We start from the raw sequence: 22,456 nt of genomic DNA, 5'->3' as shown, positions 1-22,456 counted from the left end.
GAACTGGGATTGGTTGTGTATATTTTAGAGCTATTGACAGGAGGGATTTGTTTGGAATGGAAGGAATGAATGATTTTTTTTTAGTGTTTATGCCCACTGCCTTTATTATTACCGTATTTTCACGACTATAAGGCGCACTTAAAATTCTTACATTTTCTCCAAAATAGACAGTGCGCCTTATAATCCAGTGCGCCTTATATATGGAAAAAAATGAAAAACAAAAACTACCACTGTCGGATATAAAAACAAACGCCTGAACTGAAACATTACTGTTACATATGCAGATGCCATCTTAGTTTACAACATCTTCCATCATATAGCTCCTCCACCACTGCAAGATTTTATACAAAACAATCCAAAACATCAACAATGGCTGGCTCTAGAGGTGACTGTGGTGTAGTGAATGCTTCATACCTGAAAGTCAATAGCAATTACCGTATTTTCACGACTATAAGGCACACTTAAAAGTCTTAAATTTTCTCCAAAATAGACAGTGCGCCGTATAATACAGTGCGCCTTATAATACAGTGCGCCTTATAATGCAGTGCGCCTTATATATGGAAAACATGTCATTCATTGAGGGTGCGCCTTATAGGCGTGAAAATACGGTACTATTATTATCGTAGGTTCTCGCATATATGCCGTATTTTTCGCCCAAAAAAAGTATGATTGAATCAAGAGTACGGCTTATATGCGCATAAATTAGACGTGAAATGCACGAAACTGCAAAGACCAGACGCCATACCGCAAAAAAAATGTTGTCTGACACGGTTATTTATTTCAAAATCGAGAAAAGATAAATATATTCAGTATTCAATATTCAGTTTTTTATAGATTTAAAACAATGTTTATTTTAGCTTTTTTTAATATCGATTTTACAAAATGATTTTTGAACAAAAAACAGAAAAAAATTATTAAAGAATTACAAATGCTGATTTAAAAGAGGGAAAATCAGGAAATTGAAAATACATCTATACTCCATTTTAATTTCATCCTAAAACAGAAAGTCAGCACTCATCATTGACTTTCCCGGGCCACACAAAATTATCTGGCGGGCCAGATTTGGCCCCCGGGCCGCCACTTTGACACCCGTGCCATAGACAAATCCATTCACACGCCCATTCCTATCAATTTTAATTCAAACGGATTAGACGTCTCACACCATCAATAACAACCATACTCGTATTAGCAAATAGAAATTGAAACATCTTATTCAGTAATTGAATTAAGCACAAAAACATGTCACATTGATCCCATTTTTTTATTTATTTTTTTTAAACCGTGTCAAAGCTTGTAGATTTCTTTTAATAAGCAGACAAAAGAATATAATTGCTATGTCAAGAGCCCACTGCTTCATTTAAATCTCATTTGCACGTTGTTCATTGTTTTAATGTCACAGATTATGGATTAAGGACAATTTTGTATACCGTATTTTCAGGACTATAAGGCGCACTGCATTATAAGGCGCGCCCTCAATGAATGACATTTTTTCCATATATAAGGCGCACTGTATTATAAGGCGCACTGTCTATTTTGGAGAAAATTTAAGACTTAAGTGCGCCTTATAGCGGTGAAAATATGGTAATTGCTATTGACTTCCAGGTATGAAGTACTCACTACACAGTCACCTCTAGAGCCAGCCATTGTTGATGTTTTGGATTTTTTTGTATGAAATCTTGCAGTGGGGGAGGAGCTATATGATGGAAGATTTTGTAAACTAAGATGGCATCTGCATATTTAACAGTATTGTTTTAATTCAGGCGTTTGTGTTTTTTTTTAATATCCGACAGTGGTAGTTTTTCGTTTTTGGTTTTCTGTTTTTCCACATATAAGGCGCACTGGATTATAAGGCGCACTGTCTATTCTGGAGAAAATTTAAGACTCTTAAGTGCGCCTTATAGTCGTGAAAATACGGTATATATTTTTATTTTTTTGCTTCCCTGTTGAGAGCGACAGACACGGACAGCCCCTCCGGATTTTAGTGCGATGAAGAGGAGGAGGAGGTTGATGAAGCTACTCGGCTCTGTCAGGAAACAAAAGGATGATAGTGCTAATTAAAAGTGAGTCATCACTAATGGCAGTGTAAAAGCACATCACTGAGGTGTTTTCAGAAGGAAGCTTAAAGAGTCAGACTAGTGTTGGAAGCCTTTGCGACCACCCAGCCGAGCCGTAAGATTAATTACGGCAAGTGTTAAACGTTTCACTAAAATTCGCTTAACACTCGGCTCTAATTAAGAATGAATGACTCGTTCGCTTTGTTTGTTTTTTGACACCAGAATAAAAAATGTTGTGGCTCAGTCAGTGAAAACAAACAGAAGTCAAACACAATTGTTTAGATATTCAGTCATTTTCTGAGCTGCTTCATCCTCACAAGGGTCGCAGGGGGGTGCTGGAGCCTATTTCTGTTGACTTCGGTGGCCGCGCCGCCAGTGTTTAGAATTCAAGGGTGTCAGACTCGGGTTGGTTCGCGGGCCGCGTTAACGTCAACTCGATTTCATGTGGGGCGGACTATTTTAGATATAATTTTTTTTTTTTTTATAAATGGATTGAAAGAACTGGATTTAAATCCCTGAATATTCAGTTTTTTATAGATATAAAACAATGTTTATTTTAGCCTTTTTTATATATATTTTTAGACTTTACAAAATGATTTTTGAACTAAAAACACAGAAAAAAACTGATTAAAAAATGACAATTATTGATTTAAAAGGGGCAAAAATCAGGAAATTTAATATACATCTATACTCTTCATCTTAATTTGATCCTAAAACAGAAAGTCGACACTCATGATTTACTTTCCCGGGCCACACATAATGTTTCAGCGGCCCAAATCTGGCCCACGGGCCGCCACTTTGACAAACTCCACACAGTGAGGCCCGACATGGGATCGAACCCTTAACACCAGAATTGTGAGGTCGATTTATCATTATTATTTTCATTAATCTTGAAAATTATATCTCCTATTCACCCATTTATCTTCCTTACAGCTTATGGTCACGGGGGGCGCCGGAGTCCATCCCCGCCAACTATATATAATAGAAATAAACGAATCACCACTCCAAATCTGAAATTCAATTTCTTGCATTTTTCCCTCTCTACTGTGTACTCAGGATGCCTGTGGAAAGCCATTCTTAAGACATGTCAGCCATTGGTCGATTTCCAAGTGTGACTTTTGCCCCGGGCGAGGAAGACCCCGATGGGGCTCCGGAGGGGGCTGCTCCGGAGGAGGCCCCCGCGGAACGCAAGGACAACGCGTGCGGGCGATGGCTACGCCAAATGGGCCAATGCTGCAAGGCCCAGACGGACGATGACATCACAGATACGCTCGCCCTGGCTAAGGATGAGGATGAGGATGAAGTCATGGAGGAGGAAGAGGAGGAACCCTGGACAACGTCTGTTCCTGGCGATAATGAGCTTGGCGGTAAGCCTATATGACTGGCATGGCTGCCATTTTTTTTTCTATTGCTGGCCTATTGTCTACTATAGAGATTCTTGACCTGGTTATAGCCAAAACATTGATTTTTATATTAGAACATGGATTTAATGTGTGCCCTCAATAATGGATAAAAAATGTATTAATTTATTGATGAAATGGGTAAAATAGGGTTAGTAAATGTACGGTTGTTGTTAATGGAAGTGAAACATGATCACCAAATGCCTTAAACTTTTGCCTGTCTGTAGTAATGGCAATGGTTGTGAAAGAGTTAAGGCATGTGTGTCAAAGTGGTGGCCCGCGGGCCAAATTTAGGCCGCCACATTATTTTGTGTGGCCCGGGAAAGTCAATCATGAGTGCCGACTTTCTGTTTTAGGATCAAATTCAAATGAAGAGTATAGATGTATGTTAAAATTCCTGATTTTGCCCCTTTTAAATCGATAATTGCTATTTTTTTATCCAAATTTTCTTTGTTTTTAGTTCAAAAATTATTTTGTAAATTCTAAATTTATATAAATGTTTTAGGATCAAATTAAAATGAAGATTATAGATGTATATTACATTTCATGATTTCCCCCTTTTAAATCAATAATTGTCATTTTTTAATTCATTTTTGTGTTTTTAGTTCAAAAATCATTTTGTAAAATCTAAAAATATATTTAAAAAAATATAAAATATACTTTGTTTTAGATCTATAAAAAAACTGAATATTCAGGGCTTTTAATCCAGTTCTTTTAATCCATTTATAAAATAAAAAAAAACCTAAATATTATATCTAACATGTTCCGGCCCACGTGAAATCAAGTTAACGTTGAATATACTATTTAATCCATCCTTAATCCATTTCTGAGGAATCGGATTACGGTTCTGGTTTCGGCAGATCCACAAAATAAGTAACCTAGACTTAACTTTCACCAAAAATAACTCCCTAGTCAAAATCCATGACTGTTCCGATATCTTAAAAAAAGCAACGAATAATGTAAAATGAGATTTTTTTTTATTTTGCTGTAATCTTTCAATCATCGGGCTATTGACAGACATGAGCATGTGTCAGTTACACTCTAATCTGCCAATATGATGTGTTTTTTTTTTACAGAGCTGCCCCTTAACGTCAAATCAATCGACCTGATGAAGAGCAAATCGGGAGCCGAACGACTGGCTCACCGAACGCACTTCTACCAATGCGACGATTTCATCATCCGGAGAGGACAAACTGAACTGGTTCTTTAATTTGTTGGCTGCCAATGATTGAAGTAGATATCCAAACTGTTTAGGTTGGGAGTCAATCATGCATTGTTCATTCATTCGTTCATCTAATAGTATGCAAGAGTTTTGGATCATTCTTAGCTTTTAGAGCACATGTGTCAAAGTGGCGGCTGGGGGGCCAAATCTGGTTCGCCGCGTCATTTTGTTTGGCCCGGGAATTTAAATATTGAGTGCGGCTTTCGGTTTTGGGATCAAATTAAAATGAAGAGTATAGATGTATATTAAATTTCATGATTTTCCCCCTTTTAAGTCAATAATTGTCATTTTTTAATTCATTTTTTCTGTTTTTAGTTCAAAAATCATTTAGTAAAATCTAAAAATATATTGAAAAAAAAGCTAAAATAAACATTGTTTTAGATCTATAAAAAAAAACTGAATATTCAGGGATTTTAATCCAGTTATACCCTGGACCAACCTGGATTCAAACCCAGGACCCCAGAACTGTGAGGCCTACGACCTAACCACTTAATCACTGAGTCGCCTTAGCAAAATTTAGATTAGCTTTAATAGCTCCTCCTCGAAAAAGATTACAAAATTCAAGCTTATTATCTAACATTAGATAAATTGCACTTTTGCGCAAAACTTTAAATTACTTGTGACATGTACCCCAAAAAATACAGAAGCAAATTTAATTCGTATACCTAAACATAACGAGGTAATATTGGCGAAATTAACGTAAAGTACAAACGCTGATTGACAGCTACCTCAAAATCAATTTTTCTTGTATACGCATTTTTTTCACTAATTTTAAGACCTTCTCTTCTTCCAAACCACGAGTGGGAATTCCAAATCAGAGTCTTAAGGATTACCCCGACATCTACCCGAGGTGTAAAATTAAACGCCGACAAGTTTCATTTTTTTTTGGCTACAGTAATAAAAACGTGTCGCTGAAATATTTTCGCGGAGGTGCGCAGGGAAATGACTGAAAAAACACCAAAAAATCCAAAAAGATATTAAGAAAAGAGGCGGGTCGATTATTTTAGGGGGGCTTCTATCGCTATGGTAACCATTCTTGGTTGCTATGCTTGGCGTTCGGTCCTGAGAAATCCCAACGAGTGACAATCTGTCTTCGCCCTCGCTATCCGAGCTTCCTGTTTACCCCGTTCACGCCATCTTGAGATGCCATGACAGGGACTTCGTCTACAATGTGGCAATTATAGCGTGTTACGCTTGACTTAAGCGTAAGCATCCATTTTTGGGGAGGTTTTGGCAGAAAACCAAAAAAAACCCATTCGAAATATAACCAAAAGGTTGTTTTATTGAATATTTTTGGTTGATTATGATTTACTTTCCAAGGCAAAAGTATTTTTGAGGTATTTTGTTTGGGTGCGAACATTTTTTGTTGTTTTTGAGGCATGTTTTGTTTTGACAAGCCGTTTTCAGATGGCTTAACAACATGTCAAAATATGTTATGTTTTTGTTTTGGACAAAAAGAATAGGCTTGTCCTTTTTTCAAGGCCATTTGATCGTTTTTCTTGTCACTCCATGTCATTTGCTCATGTCTGCCAATAGGCAATTTTGAAGAATTTGGGGTTATTTTGGAGGGTAAATTGCATATCTGAACATTTTGTGATTAGTTTAGGAATGGGGATGTCTTGTCGGTTTAGTGTTGGTGTTTCCCCCGGGGCGGCCATTTTGACACTTGTGCTTTAAGATGATTGGTTAAAAGTTTCAGAGACAGTTCAGCTATGTTAATTGGTATTGAGTTCCATAGTCAAGCAAAAAGTGCGTCACCATTTACTACAATATGCGAGTACTGTATTTTCACGACTATAAGGCGCACTTAAAAGTCTTACATTTTCTCCAAAATAGACTTATGATACAGTGCGCCTTTTATATGGAAAAAACAGAAAACCAAAAACGAAAAACCACCATGGTCGGATATTAATAAAACACAAACGCCTGAACTGAAACAATACTGTTAAATGTGCAGATCAGCCATCTTAGTTTACAAAATCTTCCATCATATAGCTCCTCCCCCACTGCAAGATTTTATACAAAAAAATCCAAAACATCAACAATGGCTGGCTCTAGAGGTGACTGTGTAGTGAGTTCTTCATACCTGGAAGTCAATAGCAATTACCGTATTTTCACCACTATAAGGCGCACTTATAAGTCTTACATTTTATCCAAAATAGACAGTGCGCCTTATAATACAGTGCGCCTTATAATACAGTGCGCCTTATAATACAGTGCGCCTTATAATACAGTGCGCCTTATAATACAGTGTGCCTTATAATACAGTGCGCCTTATAATACAGTGCGCCTTATATATGTAAAAATGTCATTCATTGAGGGTGCGCCTTATAATGCGCCTTATAGTTGTGGAAAATAAGGTAATCACGAACGTAAGCGTCCTTCTATGTCTGCATTCTGGGGTAAAGGTCAGTACTATCTTCCTGTAAACAGTCCTCGGAAAGCCCCAGACAAATTGAAGAAGCTCTCATACAAAAATAATTAAATGTACACACATATATAAATATATATATATATATATATATAATAGTATCACAGACTGACTCCAACACAATTGGTTTTAGTGTTGTCTTGCAGGAGAAAACCTTGCCTGTCGTGCCCCTGTTTTTCGACTGGAATCCAGATTTGAATATATAAAAGAAAAGCCAACTATTTTCAAAGAGCAACCTGCCCAGGAGTGGTAATTAGTCTCTTTATTGTTTTTGTGAGGATGAAAAGGGGATTACAATTGAAGGACACATTTTGCCATGTCCCAGTCGTTTGATGTGACAAACACAAACGCATCCAGCTGGCCACTAATGGCACTGGCGACATCTGAAGGGCGTTTGACTGCCCGCGCCTTCACGTTAAGCCGAACACAAACAGAACCCGTCGGAGACCGCGACAGAGACGACTTTTCTGTACATTTGAATCAAATTCAACCCTCCTGGTTGGTTTTGCTTTGTGCAATCTGCCACATGTGGGACAGTAGACTGTAATTTTGAAAGCATAAAAATGCCACGTGGTGTCAATGTATGCCATTTTATCCCACAAGCTAATACACCAGTGTCAAAGTGGCGGCCCGGGGGCCAAATTTGGCCCATTGCATCATTTTGTGTGGCCCGGGAAAGTCAATCATGAGTGCTGACTTTGTGTTTTAGGATCAAATTCAATTAAAAAGTATAGATGTAGATTAAATTTCCTGATTTTCCTCCTTTTAAATCAATAATGGTCATTTTTTAATCCATTTTCTGTGTTTTTAGTACAAAAATCAGTTTGTAAAGTCTAAAAATATATTTCAAAAAAGCTAAAATAAACATTGTTTTAGATCTATAAAAAAATGAATATTTAGGACTTTTAATCCACTTCTTTTAAACAATTTATTAAAAAAATCTAAATATTATATCTAAAATGGCCTAAAAAAGGCCTTGTTTTATTTCAAAAATCATTTTGTAAAATCTGAAAATATATTTTGAAAAAGCTAAAATAAATATTATTTTAGATCTATAAAAAACGGAATATTCATCTTTTAATTCATTTATTTTATTCCATTTATTAAAAAAAAATCTAAATATTATATCTAAAATGGTCCAGCCCACGTGAAACCAAGTTGACGTTACCAACCCGAGTCCGACACCCTTGACTCCGATTACTCTATTAAACAGGTAAAAGATAAGCAACAAACTACCAATCAATGACTTTCAACTCAACTGTACGTGCTTGCAATTGCACTTTCTGATATCAATATATTTTATGATTTTCCCCTCATACTACTACCTTCTTGTTTGGCATTAACAACTGCAGTGCTTGTCATCATGCAAATGATTTGGGCCAAGTAATGAAGCAGTTAAGTAATCTTATCCTTGCGGGTATCCAGTCCAAAAGCAGAGGACGCAAACAGCAAATTACCACACGTGCAATCAACGCGCCAAGAGTGCCGCTGCAGCTGAGATCAAATGATTATTTGCTGTTTGTGCATGTGTGTGTGTATGTTTGTGTGTGAGTGTGTGTGTGCATGTGTGTGTGTGTGTGTGTGTGTGTATGTGTGTGAGTGGGGGGAAGTTATATTTCTTTTGGGGGTCACTCTTCCATTTTAGCCATAACTTGGTAGAAGCTTCAAAGGGGGGCTTATTTTGAGTTGATATTAAATGAATGCACGCCCACACTTGATAATCAGTACATCAAATATGGCTTACTGCTGTGAAAAACAACTGTGGTGTATTAAGATGTATATCTGATTTGGTTTTTTTTTTTCAGTCAATTCTTATAGTTACCAAGAGTCATGTTTAAAAAAAATGAATGGATTTGTTGTTGATTTGTTCCTGGTTTTGTGGTGGACTTTAGAATGTGTCAAAGTGGCGGCCCGGGGGCCAAATGTGGCCCGTGGCGTCATTTTTTGTGGCCTGGGGAAGTCAATTATGAGTGTCGACTTTGTGTTTTAGGATCAAATTCAAATGAAGAGTATAGATGTATAGTAAATTTCCTTATTTTACCCTTTTTAAATCAATAATTGTAATTTTTTAATCATTTTTTTCTGTGTTTTTAGTTCAAAAATCATTTTGTTAATTCTTAGTGGATATAAATGTTTTAGGATCAAATTAAAATTAAGAGATGTATATTACATTTCCTGATTTCCCCCTTTTAAATCAATAATTGACATTTTTAATCCAATTTTTCTGTGTTTTTAGTTCAAAAATCATTTTGTAAATTCCAAATGTATCTAAATATTTTAGGATCAAATTAAAATGAAGAGTATAGATATATATTACACTTCATGATTTCCCCTTTTAAATCAATAATTGTCTTTTTTAATCCACTTTTTCAGTTTTTAATTCAAAAATAATTTTGTAAATTCTAAAAACATATTCAAAAAAGCTGAAATAAACATTCAAATTCAAATGAACAATATAGATGTCACTTTGACACATGTGGCCTAGATTCTTACCCTTAAAATAGTAAGATGCTAATTATGCTACTGTCCATCTTCAATTTATTTCAACCAATCCTTTAAATTGCAGGGAAAGCTACCTAAATTTGCCATAATGGACAAAAAACAACTGCTGGACAGAAAAAAACTAAAAAAAACCTTCAGGAATAATGTGTAATGACTATATAATAACTTGCCAAAGCTGTACATTTTGCCTCATTCTTGTTCAAACGAACTCCTCCAGGTAGGAATTCAGGTGTGGCAGCAGAATAAATACACTAGCTCAATTGTATCCTGTCTCTGAGGCGTAGAAAAACACGTTGATGGCCGCCTGCCTTCACTTTTTTTTTTTTTTTTTGCCTCCAGGGCCGCTGCCAACGGTGTCAAAGGGAACGCACGTCATTATCCCCCTGGTGGAGCAGCTGCAGGACAACCGCTGGCAGGCCGCCCCCGTGGAGCGAGATGGTTCAAGGATGAAGCTGTCCGTCAACTCCCCGGCCGGTGCTGCCATCGGTCGCTATCGCCTTCAGGTGGAAACTGAGTTCCCGGGTGGCCGAGCTGTTTCCAAACACGACCCGGCTAATGACGTCTATGTCTTGTTCAACCCTTGGTGTGAAGGTAACACACACAAAAAACTTTTACTGACTTAAAAAGTTGTGTTCTTGCTTGTATTGTCCAAGTTTGAATCGGAAACTTGGGGGAAGGGAACTGTGGGGATTGGTTCATGAAATCAATGGCAATTTATTAGGTCGCACCACATTGTAATAGTACTGCAAATCCTGTAGAAGGTGGTGGGTAGAAAAATGTGGTTCTGACATTCTCAGAGTCTAGAAAATGAATTTTATGATAAGTCAGGGATTATTAGGGTGGGTTTTTGATATACGTACTAAAATAGGGGATTAGAATTTGGGTTCAAGGTCAGAACTTTTGTGATTACCCAAAAACGAGTACATGCATTATTTGCATTTATATCATATCACATCATAGCATAGCAATTTGACGATAACTTGTTTCATACTTCAACGCCTTCTTGACCAAATTTGGCGATGCTTTGAATTTGATTGCTTCATTCTAAATTATTGGTGTCAAAGTGGCGGCCCGGGGGCCAGATTTGGTCCGCCGCATCATTTTGTGCGGCCGGGGAAAGTAAATTATGAGTGCAGACTTTCTGTTTTAGGATCAAATTAAAATTAAGAGTAGAGATGTATATTAAATTTCCTAATTTTCCCCTTTTAAATCAACAATTGTAGTATTTTAATTATTTTTTCTGTTTTTAGTTCAAAAATCATTTTGTAAAATACAAAAATATTATTTAAAAAAAGCTAAAATAAACATTATTTTAGATCTATAAAAAACTGAATATTCAGGCCTTTTAATCCCGGTATTTTAATCCATAAAATGAATATTTTCCATACCCAGCCAATCGCAAACCACAAAACATCAGACAACCACTCGAGCACACAATCACACCACCACCGAGTGGGAATCAAACCCAGATTGCTCGCACCAAAGTTAGACAGAAAAACCACTGCACCACCAGAAGACCGCTAAAAAATAAATGTTTAACCATCATTCAGGAATTTGATCAGTATTTTCTGGGCTTGTATACCTATCATACCTCCGAGCCCAATTTTTGTTTTGTTTTGTTCTCACTTCTAAATAAATAATTGCAGACTTCTACCTTGAATATGTTCCGCTGGACAGTCAATTAGATTGTTCAAACTTGTTTCCTGATAAATAAATTATTATTATTTTTTTTTTAAATTAAATAGAGTACATTTGATCCTTTTCAAGGTTAACGCCCCCAATAATTAGGAATAAATTTACATAAAAGCGGACAGTTCAAGTTCGACCTGATGTGCGGTTTTACACTTATTTATAATGCATACGCCTATAAGCAGTTATAATTCTACCACATTATTAGGTACCGTATTTTCACGACTATAAGGCGCACTTAAAAGTCTTAAATTTTCTCCAAAATAGACAGTGCGCCTTATTTATGGAAAAAACAGAAAACCAAAAAACCGCCAGTTTCGGATATTAAAAAAAAACAAAAACGCCTGAACTGAAACAATACTGTTAAATATGCAGATGCCATCTTAGTTTACAAAATCTTCCATCATATAGCTCCTCCCTCACTGCAAGATTTTATACAAAAAAAATCCAAAACATCAACAATGGCTGGCTCTAGAGGTGACTGTGTAGTGAATGCGTCATACCTGGAAGTCAATAGCAATTACCGTATTTTCACGACTATAAGGCGCACTTAAATGTCTTAAATTTTCTCCAAAATAGACAGTGCGCCTTATAAGACAGTGCGCCTTATAAGACAGTGCGCCTTATAAGACAGTGCGCCTTATAAGACAGTGCGCCTTATAAGACAGTGCGCCTTATAAGACAGTGCGCCTTATAATACAGTGCGCCTTATATATGGAAAAAAAAGTCATTCATTGAGGGTGCGCCTTATAATGCTTAAAACAGCTGCCATTTGTGGTGGTTCTGAAGCAAAAAAATGACATAAAAATGATTACATACTTCTTTAAATTAAGAATATGCACTCTATATTACTGTGTGTGTTGTACACAACATGTTAAGCAGGTGGATGCAATCTGGGGAATTACTGCTATGCTACAGTGCATTGAAATGAGTTTGTAAAGGGACACATTATGGAAAATTGACTTTTTAATTGCTTGAATGAAAGTAGTTTTCCATAGTGCTTGGCTCTACTAATTAAATGTGGAATGAAACAAGCAAATCACCTTTTGTGTCTGTGAGTGAGCCCTTCTAAATGATATTATGTGAGTAGTTAACGCTTAAAATTTTAACTCTGGGGGTACAGTAATACAGTTTGGATGTTGACACCACCATAAATATGCATATTAATACTCCCTTATCAATTTTTTTTTGCAGTTTCAAGTGAGGTTTTAATAAATGGTTTGTTTTGAAAAAAATAAAATGAAATACGTCACATTTTTAGTTACATTTGCTCATTTTAATTCAACAAAGTCGTCCAGGTCGTGAAGCAGCAAAACAGCCCCAAAACATGCCATATGAAGAACATTATTAAAGTCCTTAATTTTTTATCCGAAAACAGAAATTTTTGCAAAATTTTCAACACCTTGTCTACTCAAAACACAATACCACATTATATAATTTCTATATCTGTTCACAGTTTTTAAGAAATCATTAAATTACCACACTTAAACACATTTAAAAACTAAATCTCTGAATTCATTTGACTGTGTGATTCATAACAAAAACCCACATATTTTTTATGTACTTTCCATCAATAGTAATGTACTATTGTGTGTATTTTTTGGCTATTTTAATGCTACCAGATGACGCCGTGTTCATGGACGCTGAAGACGAGCGACATGAATACATCCTCAACGATGTGGGCCGCATTTATTACGGCACCCAAAACCAAATTGCAGTTCGCACATGGGATTACGGGCAGGTAATTATTGCTTGATCATTTGTTACAAAGCAGATATAGACATGTTTTGTTCTTGCTTTGTTTTTTAGTTTGACAACGGAATACTGTCCGCTTGCCTTTTTATCCTGGAAAAAAGTGGAACACCACCATCTGGGTGGGGGGACCCAATTAATGTGGTGCGAATTGTGTCAGGAATGGTGAGAAAACAAACCGTTCTAAATGGGAATACAGAAAGAAATATATGATCATAATTTTTCTAATTTATGTATTTTACATTTTCTTGTCACCATCTGCTGAAGATCAACTCTCGCGATGACCAGGGTGTCGTGGAGGGCAATTGGTCTGGGAATTATGCCTTAGGAACATGTCCGACCGTCTGGACTGGAAGTATGGAAATACTGTTGGAATACCACAAAAACAACGGCACCCCCGTTAAATATGGACAGTGCTGGATCTTTGCAGGGATCGTCACTACGGGTAGGACGACCGCCTTCTGAGTTTTTCGTTGGGCTCTTTGTTTAGAGAACCTCATTGGGTATTTTTCCATTGGCAAATGTCTATTTTTTTGTTGTTGTGGTTAGTATATCCGCCTCGCAGTTCTGGGATCTTGGGTTCAATCCCCAGATTGAACTTGCAAAATCCACACAGTGCGAACCAAGCTGAAATTAGTTTCCAATGGTGAAGGTCAATTTCTGTTCGTTATTTACTCAATTTTTTGTTGTGGTGGTGGCACATCTGCCTCACAGTTCTGGGATCTTGGGTTCAATCCCCAGATTGAACTTGCCAAATCCACACAGTGAGAACCATGCTGAAATTTGTTTCCAACGGTGAAGGTCAATTTCTGTTCATTTTTTTACTCTCAATTTTTTGGTTATGGTGGTTAGCACATCCGCCTCACAGTTCTGGGATCGAGGGTTCAATCCCCCGCATTTATCATGCAAATTCCACACAGTGAGAACCGAGCTGAAAATAGTTTCCAACGGTGAAGGTCAATTTCTGTTCGTTTTTTTTACTCTCTAAATTTTTTGGTTATGGTGGTTATCACATCCGCCTCACAGTTCTGGGATCGAGGGTTCAATCCCCCAGAATGAACTTGCAAAATCCACACAGTGCGAACCAAGCTGAAATTAGTTTCCAATTGTGAAGATCAATTTCTATTCATTTTTTTACTCTCAATTTTTTGCTTATGATGGTTAGCACATCCGCCTCACAGTTCTGGGATCGAGGGTTCAATCCCCAAAATTGTGAGTCTAACGTGCTAACCAAACAGGCCACCAATCACCGAATATTTCTATGTATTAATCCAATTAATTTACTCATCACAATTCCTACTTGCGACGAACCGCCAATCAAAATAATGGTTTGTGTCCACCTCTGGTCTCAGTGTTGCGGTGTTTAGGCATCCCCAGCCGAACGGTGACCAACTTCAGCTCGGCTCACGACACCGACGTCTCCTTGACAACAGACGTGTACCTGGACGAGGACCTGCAGCCCCTGGCTCATTTGAATGCGGACTCCATCTGGTATGTGCACCAACCCACCCACCCCCCTTCCTCTACTATGTCCAATATTATACTTTTTACTTACGGTGACAAGCCAGTTCACCCGAGCGGAAATTTCTGCTTCACGCGCAGCCAAATTGTAAAAATATACACGGACAATTATATATTGAAAACTCACCCCGTCCCCCGGGGGATACCGCCTTGACTTGGGTCTTACTACGGCACGGCGGAGTGATGACTTACATTCTGGTGTCATCATGGTGAAATAGTTTAAGCGACTTCTGCTGCGTGCCTGAAATAAATTGATCCAGGTCTCCAGTTGAGTTCGCAGTGATGAATAGGCTAGCAGATAACTGAGAACATCTAATAATTCCATTAGAGTGGCAACATGCTGGAGCCACAATGTTGAAGTAAACAAGGGAAAAAAATAGAGTGCAAATATTGATTGTTGGATGTTGTTTAATTGACTTTCCAGCTCCTCTGCCTTTCTCATTTTGGTCAATGTGCACCGCTACTCTGGCATATTTTACCATTTTTCAAAACATATTCTGTTTTTGGATGTGTGGGTATATGTTAAGCGTATATGTTAAGCATTTATGTTAAGAGTATATGTTAAGAGTATATGTTAAGAGTATATGTTAAGAGTATATGTTAAGAGTATATGTTAAGAGTATATGTTAGGAGTATATGTTAGGAGTATATGTTAGGAGTATATGTTAGGAGTATATGTTAAGGGTATATGTTAAGGGTATATGTTAAGGGTATATGTTAAGGGTATATGTTAAGGGTATATGTTAAGGGTATATGTTAAGGGTATATGTTAAGGGTATATGTTAAGGGTATATGTTAAGGGTATATGTTAAGAGTATATGTTAAGAGTATATGTTAAGAGTATATGTTAAGCGTATATGTTAAGCGTATATGTTAAGCGTATATGTTAAGCGTATATGTTAAGCGTATATGTTAAGCGTATATGTTAAGCGTATATGTTAAGCGTATATGTTAAGCGTATATGTTAAGCGTATATGTTAAGCGTATATGTTAAGCGTATATGTTAAGCGTATATGTTAAGCGTATATGTTAAGCGTATATGTTAAGCGTATATGTTAAGCGTATATGTTAAGCGTATATGTTAAGCGTTTATGTTAAGCGTTTATGTTAAGCGTTTATGTTAAGCGTTTATGTTAAGCGTTTATGTTAAGAGTATATGTTAAGTGTATATGTTAGGCATATTTGTTTGCGTATATGTTGGGCGTATGTGTTGGGCGTATGTGTTGGGCGTATGTGTTGGGCGTATGTGTTGGGCGTATGTGTTGGGCGTATGTGTTGGGCGTATGTGTTGGGCGTATATGTTGGGCGTATATGTTGGGCGTATATGTTGGGCGTATATGTTGGGCGTATATGTTGGGCGTATATGTTGGGCGTATATGTTGGGCGTATATGTTGGGCGTATATGTTAGGCGTATATGTTAGGCGGATATGTTAGGCGGATATGTTAGGCGTATATATTTCCTGTTGCCACTTATATTCTATTTTTAGATAGTGGTTTAACTTTGAAATGCAAGCAACTTTGATGGAAGTCTATCTCTCTCCTTCAAGGAACTTCCACGTGTGGAACGACTGCTGGATGGCTCGTCACGATCTCCCTCTGGGGATGGGAGGGTGGCAAGCGGTGGACGCCACTCCCCAGGAGACCAGTCAGGGAATCTTCCGTTGCGGTCCCGCCTCGGTGGCTGCCATTCGTAACGGCCATGTGTTCCTCAAGCACGATGCCCAGTTTGTGTTTGCTGAGGTTAGTTGGCATGACATCATCTTAATCCAATTTTTTAGGGGTACAAACCCAGTTTATTGGACACACTCATCTAAAGGGATGAATGATACCTTAATCATAGGCATCCCTGGGAAAATAATCTTGTTCATTCATTCATCATTCATTTTCCGCACCTAATGCTTAATATCCTAATTAGATAAGTAGTCAACATAGATAAGTAGTCAACATAGATAAGTAGTCAACATAGATAAGTAGTCAACATAGATAAGTATTCAACATAGATAAGTGGTCGACATAGATAAGTGGTCGACATAGATAAGTGGTCGACATAGATAAGTGGTCGACATAGATAAGTGGTCAACATAGATAAGTAGTCAACATAGATAAGTAGTCAACATAGATAAGTAGTCAACATAGATAAGTAGTCGACATAGATAAGTGGTCGACATAGATAAGTGGTCGACATAGATAAGTGGTCGACATAGATAAGTGGTCGACATAAGTAAGTGGTCGACATAAGTAAGTGGTCGACATAAGTAAGTGGTCGACATAGATAAGTGGTCGACATAGATAAGTGGTCGACATAGATAAGTAAGTGGTCGACATAGATAAGTAAGTGGTCGACATAGATAAGTAAGTGGTCGACATAGATAAGTAAGTGGTCGACATAGATAAGTAAGTGGTCGACATAGATAAGTAAGTGGTCGACATAGATAAGTAAGTGGTCGACATAGATAAGGAGTCCACATAGGTAAGGAGTCCACATAGATAAGTAGTCCAAATAGATAAGTAGTCCAAATAGATAAGTAGTCCAAATAGATAAGTAGTCCAAATAGATAAGTAGTCCAAATAGATAAGTAGTCCAAATAGATAAGTAGTCCAAATAGATAAGTAGTCCAAATAGATAAGGAGTCCACATAGATAAGGAGTCCACAAAGATAGATAAGGAGTCAACAAAGATAGATAAGTAGTCAACATAGATAGATAAGTAGTCAACATAGATAGATAAGTAGTCAACATAGATAGATAAGTAGTCAACATAGATAGATAAGTAGTCAACATAGATAATTGGTCATGAATAGGTTGTATAATGACAAGAAAAGGATTCAATTCCATTTAGAGCACATGTGTCAAAGTGGCGGCCCGGGGACCAAACCTGGCCCACCCCATCATTTTGTGTGGCCCGGGAAAGTAAATCTTAAGTGCCAACTTTCTATTTTAGGATCAAATTAAAATGAAGAGTATAGATGTATATTACATTTCCTGCAACGTGTTAACCCGGACTCAAGCTGGGAAACAAATCAGCCCTGTCACAAGGACTTAACAGATGGTATAGAATTTAGATGAGTGTCAAAACAGGGCAGCATACAGGACAATCCCAAATGAGTCGCAACCGAATTCCTGAGTGTTCAGTGTTTTAACACTCCACCAAATGGCGCCTGTCAAAAATGACACTATTGCATCTGTTCTGAGCTCTTTCTCTCTTTTGGGATTTTTCAGGTGAACAGCGATAAAATCTACTGGCAGAGAAATCCAGACGGGACCTTCTCCAAAATACATAGCGAGAAGAAGGTCGTGGGCCACATGATCAGTACCAAAACTGTCGGTTCGGACGAGCGGAACGACATCACACACCTTTACAAGCACCCGGAAGGTACTCAAGGTCTTAGAATGAGTGTTTGGACAGTTTTCCAAGTTGACTTCCATTTAAAATCATTTTTACGTTAGAAACCTCTTATTTCACTGACCTGTGAATTGAAGACTGAATTGTGAATTGTGAATTGAAGTCCGAATTGTGAATTGTGAATTGAAGACTGAATTCTGAATCGGGAATTGAAGTCCGAATTCTGAATAGGGAATTGAAGTCCGAATTCTGAATCGGGAATTGAAGTCCGAATTCTGAATCGGGCAATTGAAGTCCGAATTCTGAATCGGGAATTGAAGTCCGAATTGTGAATCCTGAATTGAAGTCCGAATTGTGAATTGAAGTCTGAATCCTGAGTTGTGATATTAAAATTCTAACTCTGACTTTTGTCTAGAAATTCAGAATTCTGAAAACAAAGTCGGAACTCTAACTTTCACATTCTAGAGATTAAAATAAAAATATAAATTCCGACCTCACTTTAAAGTCAGAACTATGATTTCTAATTCAGAATTCAACACTGGTTTTCAAGGTCAAAATTCTGACTTTCGAATTCAAATCAAATTCAGTATTCTAAGACTGAAATCAAAATTCTTAACTTTATACTTTAAACTCAAAACTCCGGCTTCAAAGTCAAAAACCTAACTTCTAACTTTAAAGTCAGAATTTTAGCCCTTCCTCCAGTAGCCCTAATCCTCTTCTCTTGCATCCCCAATTAGTTTTCCATCTAAAATACTTCCTTATTTTTCTCACCCGGGCTCTAATTGGTCGAACTCTCTAAACAAAGCATCTGGTGCTTAAAAGTACATAAAACAGTATCCATCTTCGCCCATCTTATCCTTGATCTTATTGGAACACATTCTCATTCAGGAACAGAAGCAGAGCGCATCGCCGTGGAAACGGCATGCCGCTACGGTTCCAAGGCGGACGCTTACTCCGCCCCCGAAGTGGAGGACGTAGCCATCATGGTGGCCATGGATGGCGACGGCCCCGAAATGGGGCGTGACGCCCAGCTGGCGGTCTCCATACGGAACAGCAGCGCCCAACACCGCCATGCTATCCTACATAGCCAGGTGTCTGTTATGTACTACACTGGCGTACACAAGGCGACCGTCAGGACGGACCATACCGACGTGGATCTGCTGCCCAATCAGGGTGAGCTCGGTTGTTACCGAATTTTCTACTTTTCGGCATTTTTTACGTACTTGTCAATTTATACATTCTTTCTTGACTGTACTGTATGGGCCCGAATATAAGACGTTTTTTTTGCATTGAAATAAGAGTGAAAAGGTCAGTCGTCTTAAATTTGGGGACTAGATATTATAACCATACACAATGCTAGATGGCGCCAGATAGCTTGATGGTTAAGGCCGGTATTACTATTTTGTTGTTTTAATACAGTAGATTGGTTAATTTGGATTTTAAAAAAACACATGATTGCACTTTAGTTTCATCCAAAAACTTACATGTGTCAAAGTGTCGGCCCGGGGGCCAAATCTGGCCCACTGGATTATTTTGTATGGCCAGGGAAAGTAAATCATGAGTGCTGACTTTCTGTTTTAGGATAAAATTAAAATGAAGAGTATAGATGTATATTAAATTTCCGTATTTTCCCCCTTTTATATCATTAATTGTAATTTTTTGTCCAATTTTTTTCTGTGTTTTTAGTTCAAAAATCATTTTGTAAAATCGAAAAATATATTTAGAAAAACCTAAAATAAACGTTTTTTTAGATCTATACAAAACTGAATATTCAGGGATTTTAATCCAGCTCTTTTAATCCATTTATTTAAAAAAAATCTAAATATATCCAGATTAAGATGTGATACAGTTTTTGCATGATTTATATTAGACAAAATAACATCATATTTCCCTCAAATATATTGCTTTAATCATTTTTTTAATGTCCTGTCATTATTTACACCGTCTTATAATTAGGATCGTCTTATATTCGGGCCAAAATACTACTTACCACATTGTTAACGACAATAATACAAATATTGATGCAATACTACTTAAACTAAAAGAAATTCCTTCACCATTGTCTGTCAGTATGTGTCTTATTCCAACATATTTTCCAGTTCGCGCTCCATTTCTTTGAATGTAGTACTACTCCATTTCCAATAAAGAGCAAAACAACAGGTTTAGACACCAGCTTCCAAAACATTTCACCCTCGAAGGATGCTGATGGATCTGCCGTATTTTTATCCGCCTCGGCAAAATTCGCTCACTGTTGTCTGTCAGTGTGTCTTATTCCGATATAACTTTGGCTTTTCGCTCTATTACTTTGAAGGAAATGCTCTATTTTCAATAAAGAGCAAAACAATAAGGTTAGATATCAGCTTCCAAAACGGTTCAACCTGGAAAGATGCTGATATGTCTGCCACATTTTTTTTAATATCTGCCTTAGTGGCTTTTGAGAAGGAAATACAATATATTTTAACTGGCAGGACCAATCGTTTGTGGGTTTTTTAATACAGTGTGTATGTTTATTTTGCTTTTTGTGATGTATAGTAAAGGTTTTGGACTGGACTCTTGAATACAAAGACTACAAGGACCAATTGGTGGATCAATCTGCCCTCATGCTAACGCTGTCAGGACGGGTTAAAGAGACGCAGCAGGTTCTGGCAACCCAGTTTAGTTTTCGATTAAGGACTCCAGACTTGCTTTTAAAGGTAAAATATTTTGATTTTTTAATGTTTTTTTTTTGTTTTGTGTTTCAATTTGAAGGAAAATTTAATTTTTAAATATATTTTACTTATTCATATTTTACTTATACACTGAAAAGTAAAAGAGGAAGTATTTTCATTTTATATATTAGTCAAATTTTTAGATCCTTAAAAAATTGGGTTTTGATTTTTATAAAAAACGTGGGAAAAAGTTTTTATGTATTTGAATGTTTATCTGAAAAAGTGGAAAGAGTAGATACTACTACTACTACTTTATTTTTTGATATTCTTTATTCTTTTTATTCTTTTATTGCTATTCTCAAGTACTCTGAGTACATTTAAAAAATATATATACATTAAAAATTAAGAATGGAAAATAGTACGTTTTTTAATATATTTAGATGTAAACAAAATGTTTTAAATAAAAAAAATATATAATTTTTTGTTAAAATATGTTTATTTCCTTTTCCTTTGAAAAAAAAAAGTCAAAAATGATAAATATTTTCTCTAAGTCTTACAATTACAATATTACAATTTTAGAATTGGATCAAGACATAATTTGCAAACCTTACAAGTTGATGTGGCGGACCAGATCTGGCCCCTGCACCGCCACTTTGACATCCAGAATGATGTACTAAAAATTGTACAAAAATCCCCAAAATCTACACTAATTTTCTGCCACTCTCCCACAGTCTCTCATCATAAATAACAGTGAAAAATATTATCAAAATATCCCCTATACCTGCCCCCAAAAACAAACAAAAACAAATCATATCCCAAAAACCCCAAAATAAGCACATTTTTAATTTTTTTTGTCCAGCCAATCGGGAAAGCTGTCGTCGGGGAGAAAATGGCAGTAGAAATTTCCTTCACAAACCCTTTAGCACAGGTGCTGAAGTCCGTCATATTCCACGTGGAGGGATTGGGCCTTGCTACTCCTCGACAGATTGATTACGGGTGAGCAAAAAAACAACAACAAAAAACATGAAACGTGATATTTCTGTAATTTCCCGTCCCCTCCCCCCCTTTTTTTTATTCCAGAGATATTAAGAGCCGAGCCAGCATCTCCCTAACGGAGCATTTGGTCCCCACGCAAGCCGGGCCCAGGAAATTGCTAGCGTCTTTGCACTGCCGGCAACTGACGCAAGTTCACGGTGTGACGGACGTGTTTGTGCACCAAAAAAACTACGGTACACTGTAAAAGCTGACCTTTTTCCGCCAAAAAATCCGACAAAGTGCCTCGTCAAACTCTATTTAAAGTCTCACGCTGACTAGAGGAAAAGAAAAAAGCCTTAAGGTAAAAAAAAAAGTGGTTTTTTTTGCAGAAAATGTCGGAAAGTGAAATTGAAAGCGAAAGTCACACTTGGAAATAATGAAGAAACTTGAAGTTTTTGTCCTTTATGGTGTGCTTTTTGGGTTGGGAGGGACTTGGGAATTCAAGAAGGGCAGCGGGGTGATTAGTGGGGGGGGGGCTTGTTTGTCTCGCTGTCAAGAGTTCTGGGTCCGAACATTTATTTTAGGGGTGGTTGAAGAATTTCAATCAAAATGAAGAATTGTACCTTTCACAGTCACATGCAGTAAAATGTATCATTGATTTTTTTTTTTTTACTGCTATTGGCAGAAAAGTGGGAATCATAGTTTAAAAATTCCACTATCTCGAGCTTTTACGCTCGTGGTAAATGATTAAATCTTTTCAAAGAGTATGCAAAAAAATGAATGATGAAGTCGCACCCAGATCCATAACTATTGATGTTGGACAATAAAAAGAAAAAAATGGCAATGGTTTGCCTCTGTGTAGTTGAAACCGATACTATGATCAATAGTAAGGATTGAAATGCAGTGGTACCTCTATTT

General features: G+C 37.1%; 1 protein-coding gene across 1 annotated transcript; it reads left to right on the top strand.

Annotated features, from left to right (window-relative positions):
- Positions 1–3,111: 3,111 nt before the first annotated feature.
- On the top strand, positions 3,112–22,025 carry LOC144196636 (protein-glutamine gamma-glutamyltransferase K-like). Its single transcript, XM_077716992.1, is given in 15 exon segments — positions 3,112–3,421; positions 4,531–4,655; positions 5,453–5,528; positions 6,213–6,245; positions 9,949–10,200; positions 12,921–13,039; positions 13,108–13,215; positions 13,318–13,495; positions 14,403–14,541; positions 16,120–16,312; positions 17,792–17,945; positions 18,804–19,088; positions 20,448–20,608; positions 21,423–21,559; positions 21,644–22,025. Coding segments are annotated over 15 exon segments (2,430 nt in total). The 3' UTR covers positions 21,804–22,025.
- Positions 22,026–22,456: the final 431 nt, after the last annotated feature.

Source organism: Stigmatopora nigra, chromosome 5 (genome assembly GCF_051989575.1).
Source record: "Stigmatopora nigra isolate UIUO_SnigA chromosome 5, RoL_Snig_1.1, whole genome shotgun sequence".
NCBI lineage: Eukaryota > Metazoa > Chordata > Actinopteri > Syngnathiformes > Syngnathidae > Stigmatopora > Stigmatopora nigra.
The sequence above is the reverse complement of the archived record's forward strand: the minus strand, read 5'-3'. Positions and strand labels throughout refer to the sequence as shown.